Below are 25040 nucleotides of genomic sequence, written 5' to 3'. Positions count from 1 at the left end.
CCAATTTCCCAGCCTCACCCAGGGATATCGATGCCGTGGGCCATCTAGGGCAAAGCTCATATACTCAGGAAGACAAAAGAGAAAAACATATTAATAACTTGAAAAACGCGTTGTCCTTAAGGCTGCACTCTAGTTGATAAAGTTGTTTCCCATGGGGATATGAGTTAACAATTCTGATATTGCTAGACATGTATACTGGAACTAAACAAAGTAAATGGGTGGTGTATAATGGGAGCCAGGTTTCTCGTTGTTGGGATGAGAGGTTACAGATGAACATGGGGAAGAGTCTAGACTGATCCAAGTGATAATGGATTAGAATTGGAGATATCAGGATGAATTCGTGTTTAGCTTAATATAGATACAGGTTACATATATAAAACATACATATATAGATATAGATATAGGTTACATATATAAAAAATTATAGATATGTGTATACATACGAGTTAGTATACACACATAGATTTCCTTACTCTGTCAGCTGAGAGGTACTGGAAGCAATGAGCACACCCAGCATCCAGATCTTGGTTTCTAACACCATTCTCCAATAGAAAGGAACCAGGCTCCTTGGAGAAATAGCTGATTCTAGGTCTGAGACAGGAAATATACAAGATGAACCTAGAGTATCTTGTATTGCCAGAAAGTAAGTTCTCAAAAAAAGGGGACATAGGAGCCAATTGAAAGAGTTTCCAGTGGCCAAACCTGGAACAATTTGAGCAAAAATAAATACATACATAATACATAAAATAGTATTGGATTATAACTCAAAGTATAAAATACATATCCATGTGTCCACACTGATATAGATAAATGATTGAATAAATAATTAAATGGAGAAGAAGAGACAAATCTCCCACGAAGAAGAATTCCAAATAATTTATGTAGATACTCTGTACTCAAGGAGGTGAAGCATAATTCCCTACTTCTTAAGTGTGGGTTGCGTAGTGACTTCCTTCCAAAGAGGTTGGTGTGGTGAGAGGGAAAGATAGAGTGACTTAATAGTGAGAAACTTTGACAAACAGTACCTCAGCCAGGTGAAAGGTAAACATCAATGGTGATAAGACATCGTAGTATGTATCCTTGATGTTAGGATGACAAGGTCACTTTATCTCTACGGTCTTCCTCCCCCAAGCATATAACCCCAGTCTAGTCATGAGAAAAACAGCAGACAAATTCCAGTTGAGGGCCATTCTATGAAAAACCTGCCCAGTACTGCTCAAAACTGTCTAAGTCATCAAAAATAAGGGAAGTCTGAGAAACTGTCATAGCCCAGAGGAGCCTAAAGACATATGGAAAATAAATTTAATGTGGTACCTGGATGAGATTCTATAACAGAAAAAGGACATTAGGTATAAACTAAGGAAACCTGAATAAACTGTGGACTTTAGTTAATAGTAATATATTGACATTGGTTCCTTAATTGTAACAAATGTACCATTCTAATATAAGATGCTAATAATAGGGGAAACTGGGTCTGGGGCATATGGGAACTCTCTGTTCTATCTTTGCAGTATTTCTCTAAATCTAAAATTGCTCTACAATAAAAAGTTTATTTAAAAAGATATATCATTCCTATAGCACTAGCTCATAGGGTTGATATCGGGATTAAAGGGGATAGTGTATGAGAAGTTCTTTACCAGGTGACTGGCACATCATATGTGTTCCATAAAACAGCACTAGTTGACCTTCGTGTGTCTTTCTGTGCTATTCTTCCTTGTAATATGCCTTGAAAGACTTACTATTGTTACCTTCCCTCCAAGATGAGCCAAACTGGTCTAGTTTCTGATAGTTGTTATTTGTCTCTTCTGCACTGAGAAACCTAGAGCCCCATCCCGGTGTTTGTAACTGAGCATTTTTACCTTAACTAACCCCATCTGAATTGCATTCATTTCATTTCTCTTTAGTGACTAAGATATACCTCATCAAGGTACTTACACGGTAGTTACCTTGGTGTAAGTCTGCCAGATGCTTCCAATTAGGTAATTGTATCTTAACTTTCTTTGACAATGATTGTCAACTATCTGAGGTTCCTTTTCTGTCTTAGGAAGGGGAACACAGGGACATCATCAACCTCTTGTTTGCTGACTGAGGGGCTTGAAGGAATGCAGCATCACAGAACAGCAGGTCCCTAGTTATTTCTAAGGGTCAGAATGAGTTGCAAAATTATAATGAGGCAGGGAAAGTTTTCTTGTGGCCTTGGGTAGGAAGTACCTTTCTACAGGGGTGAGGTGGGTAAGATATCTCTGGGGCCAAGGTGTGTCTAGAAGAGAAACCATCCTGCTGAGGGCAAGACACTGTCGGTCCTAATGGATTCCCTCTATGGTCATGACTGTGCAAAATAAATTACGTATATGTGTGTGTATATATATATATATATATATATAATATTATATATGTGTGTGTGTACATGTATACATATAAATACACATACTACATATATTTGAATCTATATCTATGTCCATCTATCTATCTATCTATCTATCTATCTATCTATCTATCTATCTATCTATCTAATCTTTCCTTCCATCCATCTACCTGGCTAGCTAGCTAGCTATCTTTATATTTATTCTCGCAATTGGCAAGGGCTGGATGTGCAGATTATAACCCAGATTTTGCCCACTATTCACTCTTCACTCACCCTACTGTTCTGTTTTCTTGGATGCCAACCTGGGTTGACCTCCCGTCTACACTTTTGTTTCTCCTCCTTAGCTGGATATATTTGTGGAAAACTCACAGAGAAACTGGGTTGCCAGGTCTGGTCCATCTTCCTGTTCAGTAAAAGGAAAATAACATTTAAAAAGCCCAGTCACAAATATCTGTTTAATAGTTCTTGATTGCTGCCCTGAGACTGGATTTCACTATTTCTGAATATTCAGTGCCTGGAAGCTAGCACAAAATGGCTATCTAAAACTGCCAGAAATTTGCTTCCTATGGTTCCTATGGCAGGAATGTGACTTTGGGGCAGCCTGGTCTCTTCTTTTGTGAGGGATCAGTTTGGTGGGCCACCTCGGTCATGCCCACTTACATTAAGTAACTACTCACTGCCCTTGAGGTAGCTCAGGACTTGGGAGAAATAATCCAAAAGCAAATGCTTTATAATGGAATATTAAATATTCTGTTTAATAATATAAAAGGCTGTCCCAAGTGGTAAGGAACATCTCTACAGATTTTTTTTCTTTAATGAAGTGTGTGGCATTTCCCCAGGTAGGACTGGAAACAGGATTTGAGCATAGTGAGTGGGATCTGGGACTGAGGGAGCAAAGACAATGGGAGAAAAGCCTCGTGTTGGATGACGGGCTTGGAAGGTGTCAGCTCTTTAACTAGACAGGTTAGTGTTTGGCATCTATTTCCAGAAAAAAAAAGACCTGCCATTAAGATGTTAGTTAATTAGTTTATGAATGTCCTTGGACATTCTCTATGTACTACTAAGGCAACTTGCTGTGTGAAATCTCTACCAAAGCTCTGTAGAAAACCCAGGGGAAATAGAAAAGAAAAATGTTTTCTTTTCCATCTTGACACAGTACTCAGGACTTGCCTTATAACCCCATGAGCAGCCTCCTTTCTGGTCAGTTCCAGCTTCCCAGAGTGAATCCAGACTGCAATGCATTAGTCAGAACTCTATGTTGCAAGTAACAGTAACTCCAGAGCATACTAGGTTATTTAGAAAGGGGCTTCCCTATCCCCTCTGCCTCTCTCCTGTTGTCCTTATTCCCTCACAATCAAGAAACATTTTCTCCACGTGGTAGGTTCAAACTCAGTTAAATTCATGGCCTCATAGCTCCTTGACTCCAAAGGTTCCAAACAGAAAAATTCTGGGCAGAACTCTGATTGGCCCAGCCTAGATCACATGCTCACTTCTGGCCCAATCACTGTGAGAAGAAGGAGGTGTTGTGATTGGTCTGATTTGGGTCACATGCTCACTTCTGTGGTCAGAGGAGTGAGTTCCTGGCCTGATTTCCACTGCCAGCTCTTATATCTCTAGGTCAGAGTTTCTCTGGCCACTAGAGCTCACTCTGCCCATGAACATGGTGGGTTGCAAATGCTGAGGAATTATTGTTTCCCAGAAGCAGCCTTCAACCAATGACTAATGGGAATTGGTGTATAAATACTAAGGGGCTCCCTGCTCCAGGGCTGACAGAATTCTGAGACATGCATTCAACACCATTTACCAGAATTCCAGAGTGGGATCAAACTCCAGTTCACCAGAGTTTCCTTGTGCTTGGCACTGCACTTTTATCTGCTCCTTTCTCTTCCCTGTCTCACTCCCCGACCCTTTTCTACCAGTATTTCCTGAGATCACCTCCCACTTATGCTTGCATCTGAGTCCTTATCTCAGTGACTTCTGGGAAAATCCAAACTAAGACAGTTACCTTGATTGGCAGCTCATTCATGACTCAAATGGGGATGAAGCAGTGCCAACAGAAGGGGTGGTTCTGAAGACACAAAAAGAGTAGCTGTCCACTAAAAAAACCACATAAGAGCAAACAATGAGAACTTACAACAAACCGCTTTCTACTGGACCAACATTTAGGCACAAAACATGTCTGGACTGACTTGCCCAGGGGAAGCAGACAGACCTCTCCAGCAGGTTGCTCCAGAGAGGAAAATGTCAGAGGATCTTGGGGTCCAGGCTACAGTGAAAGCTGTACCTTATGCAACCCCTTTTCCACCGTTACTTCATTAATCTTGGGCCTCCCCTGCCCCAGCTGAATGTCAGCCAAAGAGCTATCATGGCAGAAGGATACATCCGCCTCTTTGGATGCCGGCCAGAGGCTGGGTTACTTGGATGTGTTTGGTGACACTCCTATTAGACAGTTGGTCTTGTGTGATGGCCCATGCATGTGCAGGGGTAAAAAGACTCTCCTTATCTCTGTGTCTGCCTGTGGTATCCCTGCCTCTTTCCATTTGGGTTTATTGGTTTCTAAAGCCAAGCATAATTCCATACGTGTCATGGGTTGAATTGCTTAGAAGCAGGGTTTGAGAGAGGGGTTCAAGTGCAGGAGAATCTGAGGCAGTGCTCTTTAGGTAAAACACACACACACACACGCACACACACACACCTCTAAGGTTGTGAGGGAAACAAAATAGGAAAGATAAAGGAACCACACAAGGATGGGGTCTCAGTCTCAGATAATCTAGACCAGGGGCTGTCATACTATGGCCCTTAGACAAAATCCAGCCACCACCTGTTTTTGTAAATAAAGTTTTCTTGGCACACAGCCACGCCCATTCATTTACATAATGTCTATGGCTGCTTTCTTGCTACAAGGGCAGAATTGAGTAGTTGCAACAGAGACTGTATGGCCTGCAAAGCCTAAAATACTTACAATCCGTCCCTTTACAGAAAACGTTGCTGACCCCTGCTCTAAACTTGTCCTACTCCATGGGAGCCCTGGGCCACCCATTGCTCCATAAAGTCATCCCCACCTTGAGGCAAGAGGCTGATCTTTGTACCTTAGTGTCAGCTGGGCATTGGTTGCTCACCACCCAAGGTGCTGAGGGGAGGTGCATTAAGTGCATTAAGCCCAGAGTGGTGTCTCCCATCAGTGGAAAGGGCAATTCTCTAGGGTACTAGAGTACTAGGTACTAGGACACTAGGGGCAGCTGTGAGCTATTAGCAGCCAACACAGCAACTGGGAAATGGATGCGCATGCTGGGGATCTTTCAAGGCACCGCCAGCATCTACTGCAATGTTTATCTGGATCTACACATGTGCTTCATTAAGCTGGAGAGAACTGTATTTCCGGCATGAAACTGAGCCATAATGATTTCACCTGGACTCCCTGTCCTATTTCACTCTTGCCTCCAGTCCGTCCATCCTATTGCTCTCACGGTGAAGATGGAAACCATTAATGAGGTCCACAGGGTCCTGCCAGCCTCTCTAGCCCCACCTCATCCCACATTCCTCACATTCTGTTTTCCAGCCATGCATGGCTAGAGGCCAGGGGGCATTCTTTCAGTTTGTGAGAATGCAGTGTTCCTTTCAACTTCAAGGCTTTTGTCCATGCTGTTTCCTCTGCCTGGAACACCCTCCCCCACCCTCTACCTTCCACCACACTTAACTGACAACTCAATCTCCAGATGTCAACTCAAAGACTTTCCTCAGAGAAACCTTCTTGAACTCTCTCCCCACAAATCCCATTCCCTCGAAGGAGCCAATATTCAGTTTGTGTGTTTTCACGTATTTTTTTTTGTCTTTGCAAACCATAGCACACAAAAATATGCATAGATTTTCTTTTCTTTAACAAAAGTGCTATATTATTTGTATTACTTTGACATTTACTTTTTTCCTCTTAACAATATAAACCATAAAAAACTGTCCTGTTTGACATGTATAGAGTTAACTGATTTTTAACTTATTTTTTCTATCATCTGCATGATATACCATCATATATATGTACGTATGTACATTATATGGATGTATAATAATTTCTTTAAGAATTCCCATATTGATAGGAGTTCATATTGTCTTTGTGTGTGGGGTTTTTTTTTCACTTACAAACAATGGTGCAAAAAATATCTCTGAACAAATTCCTTACATCCTGATGCTTACATTTCTGAAGGCTCAATCCCTAGAAGTGGTATTATTCGGTCAACATACACATGCACTTTAAATTTCAATACACACTGCCAGATTCCTTTCTGCAAATATCACAAATCACATGTCTGCCATCAATTTGTGAGACTACCCAGTCTCCAACATTTTTGCCAGTGTCCTGCAATCCTTTTAATTTTTGCCGATCTCTTGCCAAAGGAATGGCTTCTCGTTGTTCTGACTTGTGTGTCCTTGACTATGACTGAAGTTGATTACCTTTTTATACATAGATTGTTTTGATAACAAAAATAGCCCCTACAATGATAGGACCTTATGTTTATTGGGGGGGGGTGGAGAAGTTCTAGGCACATCCTTTACCGTTTACCCATCCATCCTTGGCTGCTCAACAATGAAGATTATGAGTCTGTTATCCTCGATGTGTCTGCTCATCCTCTGCTGTTCTTCCTCTCATGTCCCCAGAGGGTGTCCCCAAAGGGTGGGGAGTTTTGGTCTTCAGAGATGTGACAATGGGGGGCATGGGTAGAACGCCCTGCCTTGTCTGTGACCATCTCCCTCTGTCTCTTCACTTCCAGACACCACCCAGATGAACAACGCAGTGCCCACCTCCCCTTTGCTCCAGCAGATGGGCCATCCACATTCTTACCCCAACCTGGGCCAGATCTCCAACCCCTACGAACAGCAGCCACCGGGCAAGGAGCTCAACAAGTATGCTTCCTTGAAGGCCGTCGGTAAGCGTGGTTTTGTTTCTCCCCTCTCTCCTCTACTTTCCTGTTCTTTCTAGATCTTTCTCTCCAACTTTTTCTTCTACTCTCTTTTCTATCTCTCTGTGTCTCTCTCTTTCTTTCTTAAAATATCTGTCTCTCTTTTCTCTCTCTCACTCTCTCTCTGTCTCTCCCTCTCTCTTTTTTTCTCTGTCTCTATTTATCTCCCTATATCTCTCTATATATCCTGGGTCTCTCTACTTGGGACACAGGTTATTAAGGACCAGACCCCTCGGCTGCTTTCTCTCTGACCCAGATCAAGTCCTACCTTGCTGTATGGGGCAGGCTGGGTAGGCGAGGGGTACATGGGGGAGCTGGATGCTTGTGTGGTCCCACTGACACCTCAGCCCCTTCATTGTCCACCATCTGTCCTAGCGAATTCCCAGGGAACCTAGGCATAGAATCCAGGACACTTTGTCTCTGAATGCCTTGCCCTTTAGTGGGTAACACCTGTCATCTGCGCATTGTCCCATCTCTGAGAAGTCGGTAAGCGTGCACGTTCCCATCCCAGGCAGCATCTGCTCTTCAGGAGGGAAACATTTACTGGGGTGGGCAGGCTGGAGCTACCACTAACTGAGTTCTTACCAAGCAGGAGACATTGCGCTGGACCTTTCATACACACTGTCTCATTATCTCACAGCCATCCAAAGAGGAAGCACAATTATTATCCCAATTTGCAGATTAGGAAACTGAGACTCAAATAGGCTAATTTAACTTGCCCCAAATCAAGCAGGCTGTGGGTGACAGAGCTGAGGCTTGAACCTGTGTCTTTATCATTCAGGGCCTGTGCTCCTGCCACTACCCTCCCCCACTCGTAAATGAGGGAGAGTGACAGTGACCCAGGCTCCTGACCACATCACTCATGGAAGGATTCTATAGGATGGAAGCAACGACCACAGCAAAGTCAAACTTTGGGCAGGCAGAAGACTCACAGACCACATGCTTTCCTTTATTATCAGCTTCTCATCGTCTTTTCTTCCCCCGCTGCCAAGCTCCTCGTTAGAGATGGGATGGGAGACGCTTGCTGATCGACTCCAGTATGAAATATCCTAATTCTGTTATAAACTAACAACAGAAACCAAAGCACAGACACTCTCACACGTCTCTGATGCTTGTGGTAGCCATGGTCTACAAACATCAGATTCACAAAACAGCATATTGGTGCCCAGCAGAGGGCCGGGCAAATACTTGGGAGCTTAGAAAGTGTTGGAGCCAAAAGTCTATCTTTAGAAATTCCAGTTCCCCAATCTCTTAGGACTTCCAGATGGAATTATTCAAAGAGGGGTTGAGCCAAATTTATAATACCAAGGACACAGGTTGTGCTGACTGACACAGGCTTTGCTAAATCTGAAGCTTCATGAGACCTTGCATACCACTCCCCCACGTTTCATGTTGAATTTCTACACCCAGCTCAACCCTCACACATACCCCATGACCACAGATTCGCTCTATTCCATACTGCATGTTTGCATAGCATATGCATCCTAAGCATGTTCAATTAGACTCAAATATTACTGGGAAGGGATGAGAGCTGTTGCCTAGGAGAGAGTCAGGGCATCTGTGCCGATGTAACTGTGGAAGCCTTCATACACTATTTGGTGGCCCAACCCCCTTTCTGAGCTTTGCATTTAGGTGATAAATAGTGTCTACTGTTATATTTGATTCTTCTTTTGGCATTAAAAAAATCAACCCAGATGTCTTTTTCTTTTTGAACTCATCACATTACCCTCAACAACTCATTTCTTCCACTTAGCCCCAGTGTCTTGTTCTCCCTCAAAACCTAGTAGCTCTTTGGTTAAATAATGGATGGATATTACAACAGAGTTTCTTAACTCTCTCCAGGATTTATGCAAGGTGCCTATACATAGCAAATGTCTGCAGTGCATTTGGATTTAAATGTGCAGTATGAAAATTTATTTGACACTCCTTGAGTAACCCTTTCTTCCACAAAGGAAGAACTCTTGAAATGTTTGCTGAATGAATGAATGAGCTTGTCTTTGACAAGAACCAAAGAATAGCTTAGTTGTAAGGGGGCACCCCTAATCTTCTAGAAAACTCTGAAGGATCTCACATGGGGAGCTCTCCCCAACCTTGGATACGGTTGATGTGCTCTTCTTCTTCTCCATCCTTCTTCTCTGACTGTTGTGGGAGTTCACGGGACTTTATCTGACTCATGGAGGTCTTGAGCATCTCCACTGAGTGGAGGTCTGGTGAGGAGCAGACTGAGGGACTGTCTGACCCACAGGGTTACCCAGGAGTCCAGCGTGTGCCTGCACAAAATGGAATGCAAATATCATAATAAACGTTCTTTCAAGGGTTCTTTATTAAGGCATAATGTGACCATGGTGTGAATGATGAAATGCATTTCATTAACGAAATCATTACCACGCAGGAGAGAAGTTGTTTAAAAAATGGTTTGCTGTTGAAAGCTCTGCAATCTCTGCTAACCAGACTCATTTTCTAAAAATTTCAATCCAGTAAATAAGGGGAGGCTTGGACAGCCTTTAAGGTTAACTGCAAAGTTCAAAAATACCTCTGGAAAATAAATTTCTCTTGGCGGCTTTAATATCCAGAACATCAAGTTGGTTTGAACCGGTCACTGAAACTCTCTGACCTCAGCTTCTTCGTGTGAAAAATGAGTAAGCTAAACTATGTGGTTTCCAAGCTCCATTCTAATTTTAAAATTAGAAGATTAGACAATTCCACTCACTCCAGTTATTAGAATACCTGGGGGCCATTAAATATGTCCCATTCATTCACCACCAACTCTGGGGAGACGAGGGTGGTAGCTGTTGGTTGTTCCTGAGACAAATACTTCCCCAACCTGCCTTCCTTTCTAATTTAGTTTAGTTTAGTTTATAGTTTGCTTGTTGTAATCAAACTCATTTGTGTTTAAAGAGAGCTCTTTTCTGTCTACGGTTCATGGATTTGGGCATAAAACATGTGGTCATACAAAGCACGTGACTGCAGAATGGTCTCTGTCCCCAAAAAGTTCACTGCCCAGTTAGGGGTAAAAGATCAGCACATGCTGGGGAAATGTCAGAGGATAAACTTCATTGGATTCTGTACAAGAAGCAGTGATGGGGTTGAATTATCATTTGTTCAATTCATTCATTCATTCTCCAAACATTTAACCTGGTGTCCCTTGATTGTAGGTCTGCTGAGGCATGAACCAAGTCTATCCCATTCATCAGTATATCCCCAGGACCTAGAACCAGGTGGGGAACTTAATAAGCAGTCCCAATACATATTTGTAAAACCAGTGAATGTACCAGGTGATAGCCATCACATCTAGTCAGGAGCATGAGATGATTGGCAAGACCACAGAATGTAGCATGGCCTCTGCAATTGGTCAGGACGGAGTTCAAGATCTAGCCCAGACATTTATCAAGTAATTGCAGAAATTACATAACCTTCTCAGGTCTCAGTTTCCCCATCTGTAAAATGGAGATAATAATAATACACCGCTAACGGTTGTTTGGGAAGATTCAATGATATAGTGCACGGGAAGTGCTTAACCTGCACATAGTCAGCCCCTCAGTAAATACTGCAGCATATTAAAGTCTCCAGACTAGAGTTGCTCATTGGTCTGATTTTTCCTTGATTCCCCAAGATACACTGGTACCTTGATTAACATGTAATTGCCCAGATTTCATTTTGAAGGAAGGGGGGAATTGGATCCATATTCTTCACTCCAGTTTGATGGGAAAGACATACATGAAAGCTAACTCACTTTGGGAATCTGTTTATATAAACAAGCAAGAAAACAGCAAATGGCTTTCCTGAGCTGCCCTGAGAGCCAGCAGATGCAGCCCAAACCTCTTCACTCTCCCCACTGATAGCCAGACAGTGAACATCCATGGACAATGAACACCCATGCCCAGATATATGGCTACTACAATCCGTCAAAGAAAGGTTCCGTTTCACTCAATGGCCTCTCTCCTTACTAAGTCAGAATTGTGGGTTTAAACATTTTAGAAATATTCCACCAAGATTGAAGTGGAGAAGTGTGTCGTGTAATAGACTGAGCCAAAATGTACCCTGAAAATTCAGTTACACACAAAAATTCTCTGGCCTGAGCCACCCACATGATGGATGGTTACAATGTGAACCCACTGTATGGTTCCCTCATAGGTCAATGTTTATAAGGCAGAGGTGTTTGTGAAAATATCCCTCAGTGTCACCTCATGGTTCAGAGAGGAGTGACTCCTGCCTCCAGAATTGGAAAAAGACCGCCCTTTCGTGTAATTCCTGATGGGCTTTGCAAACAGAAAATTGCCCACATGTTGGCATTTATCTCCTCTTGACCCCATGTCTGGCTTTTCCTCTAGGTGTCTAAGAGTTGAACTCCTCGGCTGCCAAAGGTTCCTGACCACGTGCCCTTGAGCTGCTTCAATGCCACCTTGGCTATTCAGTGACAGAAAGAGAAAGGATGTACCAGCGTTATTGATAAAGTGCTTTGGTGTCTTTGTTTTCAATTGAAAATTTTAAGAAAATATTCTCTCTGTTGCTATTTGACAGACAATAGACTATTTTGCCAGACCATGTTACACTTTCCAATAGCAGTTTTTAAAACCACAGCAACAATACACTTCAACGTGGTGGGAATTCCCTCTTTACTCTTGCTGTGGGAATCATGAGTGAAATCCTAAATGATGCCTGAGCTCCTGCCATGGATTGACTTCTACTAGTTTAATTTTGTTTTAAGTTATGACAGAAAGGGAGCTGATATCATTGAACTCCCAAGCACTACACCTCTGAGGGATATATTAGTGCTACAGTTTTGAAGATAGAGAAACTGAGGCTCAGTATAGGTAAGTGATTTTCCAAAGTCACACTTTTAGTAAATGGCAGAGCTGAGAGTCCTATTCAGGATTGCCTGATTCAGAATCCATGTTCTTTCCACGAAATAATTCTATCTTCCACAGAGCAATTCCTGGCATCAGAAGGATATAGACAAAAAGAAGGTTGGGGAGACCCATTCCACCCCCTCCTTTTTAAGGGAGAGCTTACTAAGGTAGTAATTGTTTTTCTTTGTTTGAAGGTAAAAGTTTTCCCATGATGCTGAGCATAATTGAGGTATAACATATTTAAAGTATACTATAGTTGAGGTGTAATTTGCATATAGTGAAATACACAGATCGTGATTTTACAATAGTGTGATTATTGAAATATACATACACTTTGGTAACCAACATCAGAGTAAGGATAAGAAATATTTTCATCACCCAGAAAGTTCCCTCATGTCCCCTTCCTCTCAATGCATTAGGCCTATCCCCTTTTAAAAAATTGTTTTTAAATTGAGATATAATTGATATATAACATTATATTAGTTTCAGGTGTACAGCATAATGATTCGATATATGTATATATTGCAAAATGATCACCACAATAAGTCTAGTTAACATCTATCACCGCACATATTTTTTTTCTTGTGATGAGAACTTTTAAGATTTACTGTCTTAGCAGCTGTCAAATATGCAACACAGTATTATTAACTATAGTCACCATTACATCCCCATGACTTATTTATTTTATAACTGCAAGTTTGTACCTTTTGACCTCCTTCACCCATTTTGCCCCTCCCACCCCAAGCCCCCCCAACCACCAAGCCAATCTGTTCTGTTCTCTCTATTTATGAGTTCAGTTTTTTGTGTTTTTTTTTTAGATTCCATCTCATCTCCTTTTAATAAGCATTTAATTTTTCACCCAACAAGTGTTTATCTAATGTCCACTAGGGACACCAAGGGCATAGTAGGACCTTAACTAGATACTTGGTAGAATGTGTGCATCTGAGTAAGTGACCTTATTGGCAATGGATTTATGAGATGAAACTTGTTCCTGCCTTGCCAGAGCTAAGCCCTGTCTTAGGTAGTGGGGACAGAGGTAACCCTGGCGTGGTTCCTGCCGTCAAGGCAAACAGTGACAGATTTGATAGGGAGTAAGAAGGCTTCCTTGGGGTCCATGACTCAGTGACTGGGTCGGGCTTGTGTCCACCCACATAGGAAGATCTGGAGCGACATCACTCTTTCCAGATGTCAATGACCCCAGCTCAGAGGGAGAAGAAACATCGTCATCCTGGGCGAGTCCCACTGAATTTTAAATTCGTCACTCTTCCCCTGTCACTCCAGTTTCTCCTCTGTTGTGAGTGATAAGAGTGCAGAGTGCATATCCGCAGGGGGATTGTGGCGATTTGAGCGTCCTTTGGCACGCCTGGGAGGCCAACCGGAAAAGTTTAAATGGGGCGAGATCTGTGCTCTGTAATCATTCCGATCACAGACTGTTCCCTGCGTCTCCTCCCTGGCAGCCTGATGTGTCTCTGGAAATTGTGCAGAAATATTGAGGACTTGGTCTTTCCAGGTAGATTCCTAAGAAAGGAAAGGGGAGCTAGTAGTGCACGCTGATTCGTCAGGCCTCCAGCCAATGGGCAGAGGCTGCTGCACAGATACGTGGGTAGGCTTGCCCTGCCCCAGAGTAAAACCCAGTCTTACAGAGAAGCCCTATCAAGGACACCGGGGTAGGATGTAGGCAAGGTCATTCTCACCATCCTTTACTTTATGAAAGAGGTCACCATGGGGTTCTGCTAATACTGTGAGATTCCCCCAGGACTCATTCAGTACATCTGAAATGAGACTCAGTTTGGAGAAACTGATTTATAACCAAAATTCTAGGCATTATGGAATTTTCAAATAACAACCTCCATCCCTTTAGCATTTAGGGGAATTTTCGTACCTTAGGAAAAGTGACTCCGTGGAGAAACTTGAAAGCATTCATTCATTCAACAATAATTTTCAAACACAGAGTATGTGCTGGGCAGTCCCTACCCCATGGGGGCCTGCCACCAAACGTTTAAAATTGCAGTCTGCAGAGCCTTCCCCAGCCTTGAATTGGAGCTAATAATGCACCCCTCCTTTTCAAGAGGGGGATTGCAGTAAAACAGGACCAAAATTTATCTCTTGTCAACAGAGTATTGTCATTAGCCAAAGCGACCTCATGTAACTTAAATTTTCCTTTCTCTCTTAGAAGGTTGAAATTTAGAGCCAGATTCACCACCTAAGAATTCTCTCTCTCCCTTATGTAAAACATCTAGGCCTTTTCCAGGAGACTTCTTTTGATCCTCTGTTGGGCGTTATCTTGATACTGACTGCTTCAAGGCCTTGCAGAAAGAGATGTGCACATAATTGCACTTGCACATTTGGTCCCTCGGCCTGTTCCAAGGTCCCTGGAGGCCTGCCCCGCTTGGAGGCTGCAGCTGGGGCTGCCAGCAGCAGCACCTGGGTGTGAGGGCACAGCGAACACGGGCAGCCAGCAAACAGATCAGCATCTCTTGATTGTTATTTTTTTAGGAAGTTCTGATGGTGACTGGGCAGTGGCGACACTTAAGTCACCGAAAGGTACCGTATGGCTTTTTCTAGCCTTTTTGTCCAGGTGTTGTTGGATTTGACATTAATCAGTGAAGGCACAGGGAGTCCTGGTGTCTGTGTGTGACCCAGTGCTCGTGTGTGTCCGCGTTGGGTGGACCTGCAAGTCCGTCTAAGTTCCAGCGTGTAGGTGTTGTGTGTGTGTGTGTGTACGTGTGGGCCTGGTGTGGTGTGTCTGCGCTTGGGGCTGTTGTTGAAGAATTGCTGCTTCTTCGCAATATTCGTTGCCTGAAGGAAAATGTCACTATCAGAAACCATTCCAGGTAAGACATCCGGGAAATGTTGGGTTTTCTTAGAAAGCTGCACAGGCAAGTGGCAAGACACGAGGTAAATTAATGCAGCGGAAAAAACACAACTTCTGAGGGAGATCAACAGAGTCAGATTATTGGCCCAGGCTCTGGGGAATGATTAGCCTTGTAGGGAATAGAACACTATTTTCAACTTTCCTGAGGTAGCATGGTGAGCATCAAAGTTAAGGAGTTGGTCAACTTGAGTCTGTGAGTTAACTAGCTAGGTGACTGGACCAATTTATTAACTCCCTACTGTGTGTCAGGCAGAGTGCCGGGCCCTTTACGTCATGTTATCATTTAATTCTCCAGTGACCCACCTGTGAAAGCATTGTCACTCTCATTTAGAGAGGAGACCATGGGTGAAGTGTCTTTGCTTGTCTAAAGTCATATAGCTGTTAGGTGGTGGAGCTGCCATTTGAACCTTGTCTATCTGACTCTAATGCCTAAATTATTTCCCACTGGGCTGCGATGGGAGCAGCTCTTTTCAGAACAGATCGGAAACTTGGTTCTCTTCTTTCTTCACTCCTTATGCTTTGTTGGATTTGGTGGTGGACAGAATGTAGCTGAGCCAAGGAGGTGAAGGTAGAACTCTCTAGTGACCTTGAACTGGGGGAAATGAGAAGACATTGCAGGGCCCTAGGCAGGATACTGGCACAACCATTTTTGCATTCTCAAAAGATAGCTCTAGTTTCCAAATGGAGAATGGATTAGGGGAGGTAGACTAGAGTTGGGACACCCACTTGGAGGCAATTATCCAAGTGGGCAGTGACCTGAACTGGGGTGGGTAGAGGATAGAGAGAAGAAAATGGACTAGAGGAATAATTAAGAGACTGCAGAATAGAGTGAATGAGTGCATGTGAGTGGGGAGGAGGGAGCAGTGGGCTGACCAGTGGTTCTCACATTGGAGCCACTTGAGCATGCATTGGCATCCCGTGGAGGGTTGTTACAACCCAGATTCGCGGGCCGCACCCCAGAGCTTCTGATTCGCTAGGCCTTGGGTTGAATTGCTAACAGGTTCCACAGTGATGCTGATGATGCTGATGCTGCTGGTCTGGGGACCACACTTTGAAAACCACTGCAGTAGAGAAATCTTTCTGGGAAACAAAGGCCCTTCGCTTGGGTCTCTAGGTATCTCTCTGTGAACTGAGGGTTCTGCAGAGGGGAGTTTGATCAAGGTCCCAGAGGCTCGGAAACGACCTGAGCACTGGAGGGTCAGGAGGCAGGGAAGGGGGCTGCACTCTATTCCAGTTTGGGGAGAGATCACTTGAGACCCGCGTGTCTAATGAGAATCCCTTGACTACCCAGTTGTTGCCTTGAGAGAGGCAGATTTTTGGGTCTTGCATTAGATAATAGCTATTCACATGTCAACGGCCATTTTTAGAAATGCAAACAATTTGGAACATGACAGACCTACTAATTTGAGGCATAAACTTTTTTTTCCCTCCCCTGTGAAAAACAAAGCTATTATGATTCCCGTGACAACATTTGGAGGCAAGTCAGCATCCCTGTCCTTGTATCAGCCAGTTGTTGTCTGATGCATTTAGAAAATATTTCAGGACGGGTCAAAAGCAAGGGCATGGAAGCTGTTTTTCTACCCAACCCAGGCTAATTTCACCTGTCCTGCTAAATGCAGCTTTAGGAATCCTGTCTTTTCTGGGGAGGAGAAAAGGGGTCCCAGAGAGGGCCAGGCCCAAGTTCTTCTGGGGTCACTGACCTTCCTCTAGTTTTTCTACTCAACCTCCAGACCTGAGTGTGCGTGAGACATGATAACAAGTTGGAGAGTTTGTATGGCCCCCGCCTCCTATACTCTGCCATCTTCTTGAAAGGGAGACACAAGCAAGGTGTATGATGGGCCTCAGACATACCTGGGTTCCGATTGTGGCCCCATCATTTTGGACTCTTGTTCCTTAAGCGAGTCATTCAACCTCTCTGAGCTCCTATTTTCTGATCTACAAAATGGAGATGATACTGTCACCTACCTCAGAGGATGTTGTGAGGATAATAGGGGATAACATGCATAGCACATGTCACAATGCCTGGCATATGGAAAGTGATAAACACAGGAAGGCTATCCCTAGTATTATTATTACTATTATTACCAGGTGAGCAAATGAAAGGCTCTGAAAAAATCTCATGGTTACAAAAACTGTCAAACTCTGTAAAACACATCATTTCCCAAACACTTTGTGTGTGTGTGTGTGTGTGTGTGTGTGTGTCTGTGTGAGAGAGAGAGGAAGATCAGCCCTGAGCTAACAGCCATGCCAATCCTCCTCTTTTTGCTGAGGAAGACTGGCCCTGAGCTAACATCTATTGCCAATCCTCCTCCTTTTTTTCCCATTTTTCTCCCCAAAATCCCAGTAGATAGTTGTATGTCATAGCTGCACATCCTTCTTAGTTGCTCCCAAACACTTTTGACGTCTGATCTCTTTTCTCTTCAAGAAAACCACTTATCTTAACATCCAGTGGCATGAATGTTGCAAGGAGCCTGCTTTGGGAACAGAGGGCATGAGTAGAGAAGTAGGCACTGGGGCAGATGCCACCTGAGGAGGCTGGTAGCTGCAAAAGAGAAAGGACAGGGTCCCTGAAGATACACATTTCCTGCTTCCACAGCATTGACTGTAACTCACTTTAGAGAGGAACCATACCTGCAAGGATAGAAAATGGCAAACAGGTCATACCACTTAGCACTGTTTGTTTTTTCACTACCGGCGGTTTCCCATGCAAGTCGCCCCTTAGGGAGCACTGCTGTTGACCCACCATGCCCAGCTCTGGGAACTCCTGGCATATTTGTTTATAACCTGCCATGGAAGACACCACCATCTCAAGCCCAGTGGACTCTCTTATTAAATATGAAGCCATGTCTTTCAAAATATGTTTAATTTGCAAAATGAGTCTTTGAACCTGACCTGTCCCTTAGTCCAGTGCAACAAGGGAGCACTGAACTTGGAGGAAACTGCCAACATAGTACTGTGATTTGAATCAGGCTATGTGCTCTTGTGCAAGCCACTCACATGCTCTGAACGTCCATTTCCACCATTGCCAAAACAGAGGCAATGGTAATATCCACACTCCATCGGGTTTGGGGGAGTAATTTTACGAGACCATGCAAGTAATACACTTCAAAGAAGACAATGAAGTAAGTACACTGTGTTCAGCCTTTCTGCTTTTACAGGTGAGGGAACTGAGTCCCCTTGAGACAAAGGAGGTTGCCCAAAGTCATATAGGAAAATTACATCACACCCAGGACCAGGACCCAGGCTTCAAAGAATGGCTTCAAGACTTGACCCAGAATTATTGGAGATGCTTGTTAAGAAATGTAAATCCTGGACCCACCCACTCCCAAGGAACTGGAACCACTGGATGTGGGGCCTCAACATTTTTTCATTTTTCATTCATTTTTTAAATACACCTTCTGGGTAATTCGATGTACACTAAAGTTTGGACCTACTTTCTCCTAAGATCAAATCCTATATGCAAACACAATTGGCCCTAGAACACCATTTTCACATGCCAGCATCCTCCAAACATGAGTGTTTTTGCTGTTTGCTGAAATAAAACTGTTTTCTTAGTTGGGGTTTGAGCTGGGGCTACAGCTGGAGAATTGGAGGTTGTCAGTCTTGGATTGGTTTCTTGCTCTGCCACTTATCAGCCGTGGCAGGGTAATCTGACAGTCAAATTACTCAATACCTTTGGGTCTGAGTTCTCTTCTGTCACATGGAAAAATAATATTGATTTGTCACCTATCTTTAAGAGGGTTTAAGTGAGATAATGTATGGGAGATGGCTAAAACGATGTCTAGTACATAGTAGGTACTTGATATATTCTAGTTCTTTCTTTTTTCTAAGAAGATGGATACAGCTCAGTGATCCATGTTCATCCAAGAGATGCTACAGAAGGCACAAGGCAATAAAAAATGTGTAAGTGGAGTTACAGTTCTGTTGGAGTACACATACCCTGTGGAAATGCCCACCTAAAAGCAACCTTAAAACATTACTTCATGAAGTTCAGGCTTTTGCAGTTTTCTGATTTGAGTTATTGGCTTGCTGGTGAGCACTAGGGTACAGAGCAGGTGGAGGATAGGGAGGTGATTTTTTTTTAATAAAAATCAAATCCCACCAGCTCCTGAGTTTGGCATCTTTTGAAAAGCACACAGCAAGCACTGGAGTTTTGATGAGCTTCCTTGGGAACCCAAAGGGCATGAAGTGAGCCAGTGAAGGGTTCTCTGCTTTACAGTAAATGCCATTGCAGCAAGATTGCAATAAACATTTCATGAGTTTGAAAGTATGTCCCTCTGAAGCTAAGCCAGCTAGATCCCATTCATTTCAAACTTCCCCAGCACCTTGCACAGTGCCCCCAGCGCATGGTAGACACTTGACATACACTTTATTAATAAATTATTACATGAAATTGAGCATGCTGTTGTCTTTTCTGAAGAGGCTCTGGGAAATAGCATAAAAATCAACCAAATGGGAGTCAGGAGACCTGTATTCTAGATCCAGTGCTGCTTCTACTCGGTTGGGGGTCCTTGGGCCCACGGCTTCAGCTGCCTCTTCTATAAAATGGAAAGTTTGGAGCATTGATCTCTTTAGCCCTCTCTATCTTTATAAGTAAAGATCCCAGGCTTTGCTCTGACTGGCTTACCTTGACATATGCCCATCTCTGAACAAATTTTTATGGTGAGGGCAATGAAATGGGTAGTTTGTAGTTACTGGGGAATGGCTGGGCGATGGGGGAGTGGAGGGGTATGTCATCCAAACCACATAGATTAAGGGTAGGGGAGAGGTGGATCCCCACCTGAAAATCTGAGGCTCTTTCTGGAAGTAGGGTGACTGAATGATTGGTATTTGTATCAGGTATCTGTTGCCACAATAATGCTGTGTAACAAATGACCTCAAATCGTGGCTTACAATTTATGTAGCTCAGCATTTATTTAGATCAGAAGTCTGTGTGCCACTGATTTGTGCTGACGTGGAAGGTTCTTCTAGTCTCAGCCGAGTTTGTCCATGTATCTGGGAGTTGGCTAGATGTTGGCTGATCCAGGCTGGCTTTAGCTGGAATGCCTGGGGTGACTTGGCTCTGATCCAGGTATCTTTCATCCTCAGAGAGGGTAGCCCAGAAATGTTCTTATGATGATGGCAGAGGTGCAGGAGAGCAACCAAAGAGCAGCAAGCACTTTTTCAAACTTCTGTTTGTGTCATGTCTGCTAACATTCATTAGTCACACGGGTGAACTCAGAATCCAGTGGTGGGGAAACAAGATCCTCCTTTTTGGGGGTGAGTTTCAAAGTCACATAAAAAGAGTGTGGATACACAGAAGGGTGAAGAATTAAGATCATTCATGCATTAATCTAACATAGGGTCCCAAATCTTAGAATTATCTACTTTGAGATGGTCCTTTGCTACAGCAAATTGGAAGGAGGTATGTAGGATTAAGGACAGTTAACCTTTATTTACTTCATTTGAAAAACCACCAGTTGTATAAAATTTCACCAGCTGGGAGGTCGATCAGAAGACAAAAAATATAATGAATTTCTGAAAAGAAATATCTCCATTTATGGAGCAGCAATGCAGGATACATGGAAGGACAGTGAATGAATGCACAATTTCCATCCGGGACACTTCTGTGTATAGTCAGCTATGGCTGGAGCATGAGTCCATCTACCTTTGTTCAACAGCCTTTCAGAAAGTGGAGACTGCACAGCAGGACTGCCTATGGGAAGAGACAAAGGGCTTGAGGTTTCAGAGGTCTGTTGGCAGCAAGACACTCACAGAGGGCTCCCTGCAGCCACAACAAAGGGGCTCATGGCGCAGCCTGGACAACTTTGGTGCAAAGCTCAACCCAGGCACTGTTTCAGAATCCTCTCCAGCAGAGGCAGCGATACCTCCTGTTGGGAGACCTCAGGGGAAGAAACAAAAGACCAGGCTCCCGGATTCCCCTTTCCAATGTTCTCTCTTAGAGAGCTATGACTTCAGGAAAGATGTGGAGCCCTGCGGGAAGAGCCAGAAGCCCTGAGCTTCATTAGGACCTGGTTCAAATGTGATTTTCTGTACTTGTGTCTCTGCAGAAAGGCCCAGAACCAGGTGGAATGGGGCTAATTTGCCATAAAGACAAGTCTTTCCGTCTCCTCCCCAGCCCTCTCCTGCCCGACAAGCCACGCTTTTTTCCTACCTTTCTTGTTTCTGCCTGCTGAGACAGCCTCAGGAACCTGCACAGCTTTATAGCATATATTTCAAAAGAAGAGAGAAATATCTGGGAATTTTTTTAACAACATGAACTGTACCCCCTTTTACTTTTTAATTCAGCTTGTGAAGGAGAAAAAAACCCCAGAGACCTAGAAAACATTCCTATGGAAGTAAAAAGTAAATATTGTCCTACTGAACCAAAAGTCCCCACAAATACAGTGGCTTAAGAGAAAGAAGTAAATTTCTCTCTCCTGTAATAGTCCCAAGGGGAGTGGTCCAGGTTGGTGGGGCAGCTTTACTCCAAGCTATCACTCAGGGACCCAAGTTCCTCCAACATTGTTGCTTTACTGCCCCCTATCGTATTGTCCTCCTCTGCATTGTTATAGTTGGTTGCTGTCATAGCCTATGGGCAGGAGGAAGAGAGCCAGGGCGAGTAATTTTCTTTTAAGCAAGTAAGGTGAAGTGGAATTCGAATGCATCACTTTTGCTAATGTTCCATTGGTGCGAGATCAGCCACATGGCCAAATTTAGCTCCCCAAGAGGCTGGAGAAATCTAGTTCAGGGCTGGGCAGCTATGTCCCCCCGGTGAAAAAGGTATAAGAGATCTGGGAGACAAATAGCAGTCTGCTACAACATCGTCTCAAATGAAGTGTACATTTAAGGAGTCCTACTACGCGCCATGCATAATGGTTTGTGCTTTCACATTCCTTGTCTCATTTACTCCTCCAAAGCAGTCTGCAAAGTAGACCTTTTTATCCTCATTTTATATTCTTTTTATGTATTAACAATGATAGCAATAGCAGCTACCATCTATTAAATACCTACTATGAGGCAAGGACATTTGTACTTTACATTATACAAGGTACTTTACATGATTCTCTTCAATACCCTCAACCCCCTGCCACATAGGCATTCTTATTTTCAATTTTATGGTGAAGCTTAGAAAGTGTAGGTAACTTGCTCAAGATCTCAAGCTTAAAAGAGGAAGAGTTGGCATCTGAACTCAGATCCACCTACTCTCAAGGTTCATGCTCTTTCTACCACATTGTAAAGAAGAATTTACAGTCACAAAAATCAGGTGTGCGTTCTTCCAAACATTGTTATGTACTGTATAAACTTGGTGCACTAAATCCTTCAAGCTCTCAATCTCATTTTTTTAAATTGAAATGTAGTTGACATACAATATTATATTACAATTCAATTGTATTGGTGTACAATATAGTGTACAATATAGGTGTACAATATAGTGATTTGACATTTATATACCTTACAAAATTTTTTCCATGGATGTCTGGTAACCATTTGACATCCTATAAAGTTATTATACTATTATCGACTGTATTCCCTATGCTGTACATTACATCCCCATGACTTATAACTGGAAGTTTGTACCTCTAAATCCCCTTCACCTATTTTGCCCATCTCCCCATCGTTCTCCCCTCTGGCGACCATCAGTTTGTTCTTTGTATCTATAACTTTGTTTCTGTTTTGTTTTGTTTGTTTGTTTTCTTTTTTAGATTCCACATATAAGTGAAATCATATGGTATTTGTCATTCTCTATCTGACTTATTTCACTTAGCATAATGCCCTCTAGGTCCATCTATGTTGTCACAAATGGCAAGATTTCATTCTTTTTTATGGCTAATATTCCACTGTCTGTTTACACCACATCTTCTTTACCCATTCATCTATGGATGGACACTTAGGTTGCTTCCATATCTTGGCCATTGTAAATAATTCTGCAGTGAACATGGGGGTGCATATATCTTTTTGAATTAGTGTTTTTGTTTTTCAGATAAATACCCAGAAGTGGAATTGCTGGATTATATGGTAGTTCTATTTTAAATTTTTTGAGGAACTCTCATACTGTTTTCCATGGTGGCTGTACCAATTTACATTCCCACCAACAGTATACAAAGATCCCTCTTCTCCACATCCTTGCCAATACTTGTTATTTGTTGTCTTTTTGATAATAGTCATTCTGACAGGTGTGAGGTGGTATCTCATTGTGATTTTGATTTACAATTCCCTGATGATTAGTGATGTTGAGCATCTTTTCTTGTGTCTGTTGACTTTCTGTATGTCTCCTTTGGAAAAATGTCTATTCAGGTCCTCTGCCCATGTTTTAATCAGATTGTTTGTTTTTTGATTTTGAGTTGTATGCGTTCTTTATATATTTTAGGTATTAACTCCTTATCAGATATATCATTTGCAAATATCTTCTCCCATTTGGTAGGTTGCCTTTTCATTTTGTTGATGGTTTCCTTCACTGTGCAAAAGCTTTTTAGTTTGTTGTAATCCCATTTGTTTATTTTTGCTTTTGTTGCCTTTGCCTGAGGAGACAAATCATAAAAATATTGTTAAGACCAATGTTGAAGAGCTGACTGCCTATGTTTTCTTCTAGGAGTTTTCTAGGAGTTTTGTGGTCTCAAGTCTTCAGACTTACATTTAAGTCTTTAATCCATTTTAAGTTTATTTTTGTATATGGTGTAAGAAAGTCGTCTAGTTTCATTCTTTTGCATGTAGCTGTCCAGTTTTCCCAATACCATTTATTGAAGAGACTGTCTTTTCCTCATTGTACATTCTCGCCCTCTTTGTCATAGATTAATTAATTAATTAATAATTAAGTGTGGGTTTATTTCTGGGCTCTCTAGTCTGTTCCATTGATCTATGTGTCCTTTTCTGTGCCAGTACCATACAGTTTTGATTACTTTGTAGTATAGTTTGAAATCAGGGAGCGTGATACCTTCAGCTTTGTTCTTCTTTCTCAAGATTTCTTTGGCTATTCGGAGTCTTTTGTGGTTCTGTACAAGTTTTGGGATTATTTATTCTAGTTCTGTGCAAAATGCCATTGGTATTTTTTGATAGAGATTGCATTGAATCTGTAGATTACATTGGGTAATATGGACATTTTAACAATATTAATCCTTGCAGTCGATGAGCATGGTATATTTTTCCATTCATTTGTGTCATCTTCAATTTCTTTCATCAATATATTATAGTTTTCAGAGTACAGGTCTTTCACCTCCTTGGTTAAATTTATTCCTAGATATTTTATTCTTCTTGATGCAATTAGCTCTCAATCTTATTAATCTTTCTTCTCTCTCAACATTCCCAGATCTTACTGCTGAAGTCTTGCCTTTCAAGACTCAGGAGCCCACCATTATAAGATTCAAAACCAACACTTTGGCTCTTTGTCATCATCAAAAGTGATTGCTGCTTTCTGAGTGGTGGGGAGAGGATAGTGGAAGCACAAGGAAAAATGTTGTGTGGTCTCAGGTTTTAAGACTTACATTTAAGTCTTTAATCCAATTTAAGTTTATTTTTGTACGTGGTGTAAGACAGCGGTCTAGTTTCGTTCTTTTGCATGTAGCTGTTCAGTTTCCCCAACACCGTTTATTGAAGCGATGTTGAGATATTGGTTAACATCTCAAATTATGATCCACTACATTGTCATGGAGGGAATTAGTGTGATGTAGAGTGAAGAGCCCAGGCAACTGCATTTACCTCGTTGGCTTGGGGTGGGGTGGGGGGACAACTAAATGAGATAATACGTGTAAAGCATCTGGAGAGTGCCTATCCTAGAGTGATGATGAAGAAACCTCGGTCTCCTCTCAGTTCTCTGAGAGGCATAGAGCTCTTTATCCAACCCAGCTCTGTGACTGGAGGCCATCTTTCGGTTGGTGACTGGCCAGCACTCCAGCCAATGCTAGTGCCCCTCAGAGGATGTGAGCCCCATACCTCTTGTAATGCAGTAGCCAACCTGAATGCCGGAAGAACCAGAACTTGGCAGGGAGAGTCTCACATCACCCCCAGCTCCTTTCTCCTGC

The 25040-nt window shown here is 42.7% G+C and overlaps 1 protein-coding gene across 1 annotated transcript in view; it reads left to right on the top strand.

The window, feature by feature from the left end:
- Positions 1–25040, top strand: part of SHISA9 (shisa family member 9) — a 271671-nt gene that overhangs the window by 235542 nt on the left and 11089 nt on the right. The window contains exon 3 of the mRNA XM_058570027.1: positions 7129–7284. Within this exon, the coding sequence (XP_058426010.1) occupies positions 7129–7284 (156 nt within the window). The remainder of the gene's footprint in view (positions 1–7128; positions 7285–25040) is intronic.

The sequence above is a fragment of the Diceros bicornis genome, chromosome 26 (genome assembly GCF_020826845.1).
Source record: "Diceros bicornis minor isolate mBicDic1 chromosome 26, mDicBic1.mat.cur, whole genome shotgun sequence".
In the NCBI taxonomy this organism is placed as follows: Eukaryota; Metazoa; Chordata; class Mammalia; order Perissodactyla; family Rhinocerotidae; genus Diceros; species Diceros bicornis.
The sequence above is the reverse complement of the archived record's forward strand: the minus strand, read 5'-3'. Positions and strand labels throughout refer to the sequence as shown.